This window comes from Taurulus bubalis, assembly GCF_910589615.1.
Source record: "Taurulus bubalis genome assembly, chromosome: 12".
Lineage (NCBI taxonomy): Eukaryota > Metazoa > Chordata > Actinopteri > Perciformes > Cottidae > Taurulus > Taurulus bubalis.
In genome coordinates, this window is record NC_136600.1 from 27,554,769 (window position 1) to 27,565,008 (window position 10,240).

The 10,240-nt window shown below is 46.9% G+C and overlaps 2 protein-coding genes across 5 annotated transcripts in view; one reads left to right on the forward strand and one right to left on the reverse strand.

The window, feature by feature from the left end:
- Nucleotides 1-662: 662 nt before the first annotated feature.
- LOC306744829 (uncharacterized protein) lies at nt 663-10,192 on the forward strand. 4 transcript variants are annotated; one of them, XM_079227519.1, is made up of 9 exons: nt 663-928; nt 1,203-1,378; nt 2,134-2,267; nt 2,365-2,482; nt 3,904-3,974; nt 9,048-9,123; nt 9,252-9,314; nt 9,382-9,451; nt 9,593-10,192. In XM_079227519.1, exons 2-9 carry the CDS (start codon nt 1,244-1,246, stop codon nt 9,673-9,675), a joined length of 750 nt encoding a protein of 249 aa, XP_079083645.1. In that variant the 5' UTR covers nt 663-928; nt 1,203-1,243; the 3' UTR covers nt 9,676-10,192. The 4 variants fall into 4 exon arrangements, with proteins under 4 accessions (XP_079083645.1, XP_079083647.1, XP_079083644.1 ...); XM_079227521.1 differs by lacking the exon at nt 9,048-9,123 and adding an exon at nt 8,775-8,850 and having other exon boundaries at nt 1,223-1,378; XM_079227518.1 differs by having other exon boundaries at nt 1,223-1,378.
- pmvk (phosphomevalonate kinase) overlaps nt 10,193-10,240 on the reverse strand; it is a 7,843-nt gene continuing 7,795 nt past the window's right edge. The window contains exon 5 of the mRNA XM_079227523.1: nt 10,193-10,240. This exon is cut by the window's right edge and continues 364 nt beyond it. The gene's annotated coding sequence lies outside the window, so the exon portion shown is untranslated.

Sequence of the window (10,240 nt, forward strand, 5' to 3'; positions counted from 1 at the left end):
TGTTGTGTTATTTACACATTTATATTTTTATCATTGGAACTCACTGAATGTTTATTAAAAGTAGAAAACCTCCTTTTCAGTACATTTCTATATTTCAGGTGTTTTGGTATCATGTGATCCTTCAAACAGAAGAAAACTAAAGCTTGAACCATGAAGTTAGATCACGTGGTCACGTGATCACGTGATCACGTGACAGCAGTTTGAAGTCCAGACTGATCTGGAGTCAGGTTTCTTACTATATTGTAACTTTTAACAGTAGAAGTGTTTGTATAAAGATTTGATCAGAAAACAGAATGATTTTTGTTGTAAGTTTATTGTTTGTTTGTGTGCTCATTATAAATCTAATCAGCTGGACGAAATACAATGTTGTTGTTTTTATTCTGGAGATTAAAATAAACAAAATATTTTCGATCTCCAGGTTTATTTTGTTCTTTGTAATAAATACATTTCAGAACTATCTGACTGATTAAAACACATTTTATATATTTTAAATATGTGTTACGTTTGTTTTTTATTGTTTTAAGCTGTAAACTGAGATTTGTATCCTTTGAGTTACTTTATAGACTTTTTAAGTTGCTTTTAATTTGAAAAGTCCTCCACCGTCACTTCCGGTGGAGGGAACTTAACCCGGAAGTAGGTGCAGTCCTTAGTTGGGAGTTGGCTGGACGAGGAAGCGGCGCAGCGGAGAACAGAACCAAGGCCAGAACCCGCAGAACAGAACCAGAACCCGCAGAGACCAGAACCAGAACCCGCAGAGACCAGAACCAGAACCCTCGCAGCTTCAGACTCAAACAGAGTTTGTTTGTTTGATTGTTGAACTTCCTGTAGCTCGCGAGCTAACAGCTAGCTGGTAGCTACCTGCTCTCAGTGACGTCAGGTGAAGTCGGGCTCGAGCCACAGGTGTGTTGTCTTCAGGAGCCTCGGAAAGGTGAGCAGGACCCGCTCAGAACCGCTCACCCGGTGCGCGCCCTGACGCTAAGCTAACATGCTAACAGGGCGGTGGTCCGCTGTTAGCATCCCGAGCTAACGAGCTAATTACAACAATAAATATATAATATAACGTTATATAATAAACAATGCATGTATCATTTCACTAATATATATATATATATATATATATATATATATATATATATATATATGTGTATGTATAATGTGAATGTAATAATTCACATTTATAATGTAATTACACATTTTAATAGCGTTGCCGCTCCTCCTGCAGAAGAAGAAGAAGAAGAAGAAGATGAGTGGAGGACTGAACAGCATCGATGCCGTGAAGAAGAAGATCAAAGTGCTGCAGGAGCAGGCGGAGGAGGCGGAGGATCGGGCCGTCCGGCTGCAGAAGGAGGTGGAGAAGGAGAAGAGGACCAGAGAGGAGGTACACACACACACACACACACACACACACACACACACACACCGGAGCAGGTGAGGGAGGGTCTGTCAGGTTCAGTGCCGTCTGCTCGCCTCACGATGGCGCCACAGCTGCCGTTATGTGTTCGGTGTGAACGGCTCGTATTCACGTGACATACTCTCCTGCAGATGCATGAACACGCGCATGTATTGGCTTATAACCGCATGGCTGTCTCTCCACATGTTCCCTTGTTTTAACTGTGTGTGCTGCAGCCACGCCCACTGACCAATCACACGTCCAGTGTCAGTATGCAGGCGCTTTCACGTCAAAGAACACGCCCAGCATGTCAAACTAACGATCTGATTGGTTGAAGACTATGACATCACGATAACGTCTCATGTACTTTAATCTGTAAAGACCAGCTAGAAGCGCTCTGCTTCCATAGAGACACAGAGGTGAAATCTGATTGGATAAGAGCTCTCCTTAAAACCAGCTTCAGGCGCTGCAAGCTGAAGCAGAGCAACAGAGGAAGACAGGAGCTGTGCCATGAGAACATCATTATAACACATGGAGTGTATTTGTGAAAAACAATGACATTATAAAATATCTATAACTTTGTGGTTCGGCCAGCAGAGAAGACTGACGGGCCCTGAAGGCCCCACACACACACACACACACACACACACACACACACACACACACAGAGTTCAGTTCCGTGGCTCCACCTGAGCCAGGTGAACCTGACTGTGGGCGTTCTGTCCCTGCGCGCTGCTTTGCAGGCGGAGGCCGAGGTGACGTCTCTGGGCCGCCGGCTGCAGCTCAGCGAGGACAACCTGGAGCGCGTCCAGGAGCGGCTGAGCAGCACCGTGCACAAGCTGGACGAGGTGGAGAAGGGGGCGGACGAGAGCGAGAGGTGAGAGAGAGACACACACACACACTGGACAAGGTGGAGAAGGGGGCTAGCGAGAGGTGAGAGACACAACTGGAGGTTTCACCCCCTCTCCCCCCAGAGGAATGAAGGTGATAGAGAACAGAGCTCTGAAGGACGAGGAGAAGATGGAGCAGCTGGAGGTTCAGCTGAGAGAAGCCAAGCTGATCGCTGAGGAGGCCGACCGCAAATATGAAGAGGTGTGTGTGTGTGTGTGTGTGTGTGTGTGTGTGTGTGTGTGTGTGTGTGTGTGTGTGTGTGTGTGTGTGTGTGTGTGTGTGTGTGTGTGACACACACGACCAATCACATGTAAATCACATCACGTGATGCTACTCGGTCACATGAGTGTTCTGATCAGCGAGAGGAACCGAGCGTGGACCAGAGTCTTTAAAGACTACGTTCTGACACTCAACAGAGAAATAAACTATCTAGAGCCATAGGATCACAACCCTGACTCATATAAACTATCTAGAGCCATAGGATCACAACCCTGACTCATATAAACTATCTAGAGCCATAGGATCACAACCCTGACTCATATAAACTATCTAGAGCCATAGGATCAGAACCCTGACTCATATAAACAATCATATGGTGCTTTAGTCCATTAAGGGGACTAAAGCACCAGAGCTGGTTAAAGACCTGCTAGTGTATACTTGAGTACTTAAGGGACTAAAGCTAGTGTATACTTGAGTACTTAAGGGACTAAATCTAGTGTATACTTGAGTACTTAAGGGACTAAAGCTAGTCTATACTTTAGTACCTAAAGGACTAAAGCTAGTGTATACTTGAGTACTTAAGGGACTAAAGCTAGTGTATACTTGAGTACTTAAGGGACTAAAGCTAGTGTATACTTAAGTACTTAAGGGACTAAAGCTAGTGTATACTTTAGTACTTAAGGGACTAAAGCTAGTCTATACTTTAGTACCTAAAGGACTAAAGCTAGTGTATACTTGAGTACTTAAGGGACTAAAGCTAGTGTATACTTGAGTACTTAAGGGACTAAAGCTAGTCTATACTTGAGTACTTAAGGGACTAAAGCTAGTGTATACTTGAGTACTTAAGGGACTAAAGCTAGTGTATACTTGAGTACTTAAGGGACTAAAGCTAGTGTATACTTTAGTACTTAAGGGACTAAAGCTAGTGTATACTTTAGTACTTAAGGGACTAAAGCTAGTGTATACTTAAGTACTTAAGGGACTAAAGCTAGTCTATACTTTAGTACTTAAGGGACTAAAGCTAGTCTATACTTTAGTACTTAAGGGACTAAAGCTAGTGTATACTTAAGTACTTAAGGGACTAAAGCTAGTCTATACTTTAGTACTTAAGGGACTAAAGCTAGTCTATACTTTAGTACTTAAGGGACTAAAGCTAGTCTATACTTTAGTACCTAAAGGACTAAAGCTAGTGTATACTTGGGACCTCAAGGGACCTTGAGTACTTTCTCTAACTGGACCCTGTTTGACATCAGTTGAAACCTGATGGATATGAACATGATATATGAGTGTTAGCTTGTTAGCTCGTCCGTCTCCAGAGCTAGCTAGTGTCTACTTGTGTACTTATACTTGTGTACTTATACTTTTCATGGTTATGTTGTAAAACCAACGCATTTGATTGACAGGTGGCTCGTAAACTGGTGATGGTGGAAGGTGAACTGGAACGAGCTGAAGGCCGCGCTGAGCAGGGAGAGAGGTCTATAACACGCACTATAACACACACACACACACACACACCTGTGCATATCTAGCAGCATGACGCTGCTCAGTTTCAGTTCTTCCTCATTCGTCACACGAAGTTCCTGAATCAGATTCTGGTGATTATCTTGAGTTCTTGTTCTTCAGCAGGTTGTGATGTCATCAGTGTGATGTCATCAGTGTCATCACACATCACACTGATGACATCACACATCACACTGATGACATCACACTGATGACATCACACTGCTTCACTAACAGCCTTCTAATCTTTCTGCTTTCTTTCTCCTGAACGTGTCGACACTGCTCGTCTGTCCTCCTGTCCACCTGTCCTCTTGTCTACCTGACTACCTGTCCTCTTGTCTACCTGTCCTCTTGTCTACCTGACTACCTGTCCTCTTGTCTACCTGTCCTCTTGTCTACCTGACTATCTGTCCTCTTGTCTACCTGACTACCTGTCCTCTTGTCTACCTGTCCTCTTGTCTACCTGACTATCTGTCCTCTTGTCTACCTGACTACCTGTCCTCTTGTCTACCTGTCCTCTTGTCTATCTGTCCTCTTGTCTACCTGTCTTCTTGTCTACCTGACTACCTGTCCTCTTGTCTACCTGACTACCTGTCCTCTTGTCTACCTGTCCTCTTGTCTACCTGACTACCTGTCCTCTTGTCTACCTGTCCTCTTGTCCTCTTGTCTACCTGTCCTCTTGTCTACCTGTCCTCTTGTCTACCTGACTATCTGTCCTCTTGTCTACCTGACTACCTGTCCTCTTGTCTACCTGTCCTCTTGTCTATCTGTCCTCTTGTCTACCTGTCTTCTTGTCTACCTGACTACCTGTCCTCTTGTCTACCTGACTACCTGTCCTCTTGTCTACCTGTCCTCTTGTCTACCTGACTACCTGTCCTCTTGTCTACCTGTCCTCTTGTCTACCTGACTATCTGTCCTCTTGTCTACCTGACTATCTGTCCTCTTGTCTACCTGACTACCTGTCCTCTTGTCTACCTGACTACCTGTCCTCTTGTCTACCTGTCCTCTTGTCTACCTGTCCTCTTGTCTACCTGACTACCTGTCCTCTTGTCTACCTGACTACCTGTCCTCTTGTCTACCTGTCCTCTTGTCTACCTGTCCTCTTGTCTACCTGACTATCTGTCCTCTTGTCTACCTGTCCTCTTGTCTACCTGTCCTCTTGTCTACCTGTCCTCTTGTCTACCTGACTACCTGTCCTCTTGTCTACCTGACTACCTGTCCTCTTGTCTACCTGTCCTCTTGTCTACCTGACTACCTGTCCTCTTGTCTACCTGTCCTCTTGTCTACCTGTCTACCTGTCCTCTTGTCTACCTGACTACCTGTCCTCTTGTCTACCTGTCCTCTTGTCTACCTGACTACCTGTCCTCTTGTCTACCTGACTACCTGTCCTCTTGTCTACCTGACTACCTGTCCTCTTGTCTACCTGACTACCTGTCCTCATGTCTACCTGACTACCTGTCCTCATGTCTACCTGACTACCTGTCCTCTTGTCTACCTGTCCTCTTGTCTACCTGACTACCTGTCCTCTTGTCTACCTGTCCTCTTGTCTACCTGACTACCTGTCCTCTTGTCTACCTGTCCTCTTGTCTACCTGACTATCTGTCCTCTTGTCTACCTGTCTTCTTGTCTACCTGACTACCTGTCCTCTTGTCTACCTGACTACCTGTCCTCTTGTCTACCTGTCCTCTTGTCTACCTGACTACCTGTCCTCTTGTCTACCTGTCTTCTTGTCTACCTGACTACCTGTCCTCTTGTCTACCTGACTACCTGTCCTCTTGTCTACCTGTCCTCATGTCTACCTGTCCTCTTGTCTACCTGACTACCTGTCCTCTTGTCTACCTGACTACCTGTCCTCTTGTCTACCTGACTACCTGTCCTCTTGTCTACCTGTCCTCATGTCTACCTGTCCTCTTGTCTACCTGACTACCTGTCCTCTTGTCTACCTGACTACCTGTCCTCATGTCTACCTGACTACCTGTCCTCATGTCTACCTGACTACCTGTCCTCATGTCTACCTGACTACCTGTCCTCTTGTCTACCTGACTACCTGTCCTCATGTCTACCTGACTACCTGTCCTTGTCTACCTGTCCTCTTGTCTACCTGTCCTCTTGTCTACCTGACTACCTGTCCTCTTGTCTACCTGTCCTCTTGTCTACCTGTCCTCTTGTCTACCTGACTACCTGTCCTCTTGTCTACCTGACTACCTGTCCTCTTGTCTACCTGACTATCTGTCCTCTTGTCTACCTGACTACCTGTCCTCTTGTCTACCTGACTATCTGTCCTCATGTCTACCTGTCCTCTTGTCTACCTGACTACCTGTCCTCTTGTCTACCTCACTACCTGTCCTCATGTCTACCTGACTACCTGTCCTCTTGTCTACCTGACTACCTGTCCTCATGTCTACCTGACTACCTGTCCTCATGTCTACCTGACTACCTGTCCTCATGTCTACCTGACTACCTGTCCTCATGTCTACCTGACTATCTGTCCTCTTGTCTACCTGTCCTCTTGTCTACCTGACTACCTGTCCTCTTGTCTACCTGTCCTCTTGTCTACCTGACTATCTGTCCTCTTGTCTACCTGTCTTCTTGTCTACCTGACTACCTGTCCTCTTGTCTACCTGACTACCTGTCCTCTTGTCTACCTGTCCTCTTGTCTACCTGACTACCTGTCCTCTTGTCTACCTGTCTTCTTGTCTACCTGACTACCTGTCCTCTTGTCTACCTGACTACCTGTCCTCTTGTCTACCTGTCCTCTTGTCTACCTGTCTTCTTGTCTACCTGACTACCTGTCCTCTTGTCTACCTGTCCTCTTGTCTACCTGTCCTCTTGTCTACCTGACTACCTGTCCTCTTGTCTACCTGACTATCTGTCCTCTTGTCTACCTGACTACCTGTCCTCTTGTCTACCTGACTATCTGTCCTCATGTCTACCTGACTACCTGTCCTCTTGTCTACCTGACTATCTGTCCTCTTGTCTACCTGACTATCTGTCCTCTTGTCTACCTGACTACCTGTCCTCTTGTCTACCTGACTATCTGTCCTCTTGTCTACCTGACTATCTGTCCTCTTGTCTACCTGACTATCTGTCCTCTTGTCTACCTGACTACCTGTCCTCTTGTCTACCTGACTACCTGTCCTCTTGTCTACCTGACTACCTGTCCTCATGTCTACCTGACTACCTGTCCTCATGTCTACCTGACTACCTGTCCTCATGTCTACCTGACTACCTGTCCTCTTGTCTACCTGACTACCTGTCCTCATGTCTACCTGACTACCTGTCCTTGTCTACCTGTCCTCTTGTCTACCTGTCCTCTTGTCTACCTGACTACCTGTCCTCTTGTCTACCTGTCCTCTTGTCTACCTGTCCTCTTGTCTACCTGACTACCTGTCCTCTTGTCTACCTGACTACCTGTCCTCTTGTCTACCTGACTATCTGTCCTCTTGTCTACCTGACTACCTGTCCTCTTGTCTACCTGACTATCTGTCCTCATGTCTACCTGTCCTCTTGTCTACCTGACTACCTGTCCTCTTGTCTACCTGACTACCTGTCCTCTTGTCTACCTGACTACCTGTCCTCATGTCTACCTGACTATCTGTCCTCTTGTCTACCTGTCCTCTTGTCTACCTGACTATCTGTCCTCTTGTCTACCTGTCCTCTTGTCTACCTGACTACCTGTCCTCTTGTCTACCTGTCCTCTTGTCTACCTGACTATCTGTCCTCTTGTCTACCTGTCTTCTTGTCTACCTGACTACCTGTCCTCTTGTCTACCTGACTACCTGTCCTCTTGTCTACCTGTCCTCTTGTCTACCTGACTACCTGTCCTCTTGTCTACCTGTCTTCTTGTCTACCTGACTACCTGTCCTCTTGTCTACCTGACTACCTGTCCTCTTGTCTACCTGTCCTCTTGTCTACCTGTCTTCTTGTCTACCTGACTACCTGTCCTCTTGTCTACCTGTCCTCTTGTCTACCTGTCCTCTTGTCTACCTGACTACCTGTCCTCTTGTCTACCTGACTATCTGTCCTCTTGTCTACCTGACTACCTGTCCTCTTGTCTACCTGACTATCTGTCCTCATGTCTACCTGACTACCTGTCCTCTTGTCTACCTGACTATCTGTCCTCTTGTCTACCTGACTATCTGTCCTCTTGTCTACCTGACTACCTGTCCTCTTGTCTACCTGACTATCTGTCCTCTTGTCTACCTGACTACCTGTCCTCTTGTCTACCTGACTACCTGTCCTCTTGTCTACCTGACTATCTCTCCTCATGTCTACCTGTCCTCATGTCTACCTGACTACCTGTCCTCATGTCTACCTGACTACCTGTCCTCTTGTCTACCTGACTATCTGTCCTCATGTCTACCTGACTACCTGTCCTCTTGTCTACCTGACTACCTGTCCTCTTGTCTACTTGACTATCTGTCCTCATGTCTACCTGTCCTCATGTCTACCTGACTACCTGTCCTCATGTCTACCTGACTACCTGTCCTCATGTCTACCTGACTATCTGTCCTCTTGTCTACCTGTCCTCTTGTCTACCTGACTATCTGTCCTCTTGTCTACCTGACTACCTGTCCTCATGTCTACCTGACTATCTGTCCTCTTGTCTACCTGTCCTCTTGTCTACCTGACTACCTGTCCTCTTGTCTACTTGACTATCTGTCCTCTTGTCTACCTGACTACCTGTCCTCTTGTCTACCTGTCCTCTTGTCTACTTGACTATCTGTCCTCTTGTCTACCCGTCTACCTGACTACCTGTCTACCTGCCTAACAGTAAGGTTCGGAGGTTGGAGGAGCAGTTGAGGAGTTTCGACCAATCGCTGAAGAGCCTGCAGGCGTCTGAGGACAAGGTACTGAGGGTCTGTCACTCAACCAGAGGAGCTCCTCCTCCTGACCTCTGACCTCCTGCTGCTTCAGCTCCTCCTGCTCCTCCTGCATGAGTCTAACCTGCTGCTCCTCCAATGGAGGAGCCTAATGCATGAGGTCATCACCCAATGCCCAATATCACAAGGAAACTTACCTGTCTGATTTGACCTTTGACCTGCAGTAAGAGTCGAGGGCTGGAGGAGGAGCTGAAAACTGTCTTCACTAGTTCAAAGTCTCTGGAGGCCCAGACGGAGAAGGTAGGAGAGGAGCAGCAGGAGGAGGAGGAGGAGGAGGAGGAGCACTGATGGTCAACCAGTGTAACCAGTAACTAGTGTCCTGATACCTGCTGCTGTCACACACCTGACTCTCTCTCTCTCTCTCTCAGTACTCTCACAAAGAGGACCGGTATGAAGAGGAGATCAAGAACCTGAGCAACAAGCTGAAGGAGGTGCGTCTGACTTCCTGTTGTAGCCGGATCCTATTGGTCCAATGTAACGCTCACTTCCTGTCTGCAGGCTGAGAGCAGAGCCGAGGCTGCAGAGCGCTCAGTGGCCAAACTGGAGAAAAGCATCGACGGTCTGGAAGGTTTGTTCTGCTCCCAGTACACTGATGGTGTATATGTGTCTTAACCTGGACACTTAGAGAGTGTGTGTGTGTGTGTGTGTCCGTCCGTCCCAACCTGGACACTTGGTGTGTGTGTATATATTTATTTTTGTTTTATTTCAGACGCTTTGACTTCGGCCAGAAACGCCAACAAGGAGCTTCAGACGACTCTGAATCAAACCATGGAGGAGCTCAACTCCTGCTGAGCCTCTGCCAAACATTCCTGCTGCTCCTCCTCCTCCTCCTCCCCCCTCTTCCTCTGCCAAACATTCCTGCTGCTCCTCCTCCTCCTCCCCCCTCTTCCTCTGCCAAACATTCCTCTTCCTCCTCCTCTTGCTCCTCCCTCTGGATGTTAAGGAGGACTCTGTGGCCAAAACATTCCTCCTCTTAATGAGTCCTCTATTCTTGAGGAGCTCTTCCTCCTCCTCTTAATGATTCTTCCTCCTCCTCTCGTCTTAGAGGAGGAGGAGCTCTATATCTCTAACAGACTAACTGTCCCTCGTTCAGAGCTAATGTTCAGGACTAATGAAGTGTTGATCGATGAGCGCCAATGAGTTATTGTTGTTCCTGGGGGCGTGGCCTACGGCAGCCAATCACCACGACCCGGTGACGTGAATGAATAAAGTTTGAAATGTTTTTACCTGGAAGTCACAGCTCATTGTAATAAATCATGACAGGAAGTGACAGGATTTTATAAAATAAAAGCACCGCCACTGGTTTGTAGATCAAAACTGACTCGAGTGTTTATTTCGTCACCAAAACATTTTATTA

Bases quoted from the DNA above. Each gene is read 5' to 3' on its own strand.
- LOC306744829 (XM_079227519.1), top strand. From the start codon at position 1,244: ATGAGTGGAGGACTGAACAGCATCGATGCCGTGAAGAAGAAGATCAAA. The intron at 1,379-2,133 runs GTACACACACAC...GCTGCTTTGCAG, and splicing joins AGAAGAGGACCAGAGAGGAG to GCGGAGGCCGAGGTGACGTC. The intron at 9,124-9,251 runs GTAGGAGAGGAG...TCTCTCTCTCAG, and splicing joins TGGAGGCCCAGACGGAGAAG to TACTCTCACAAAGAGGACCG.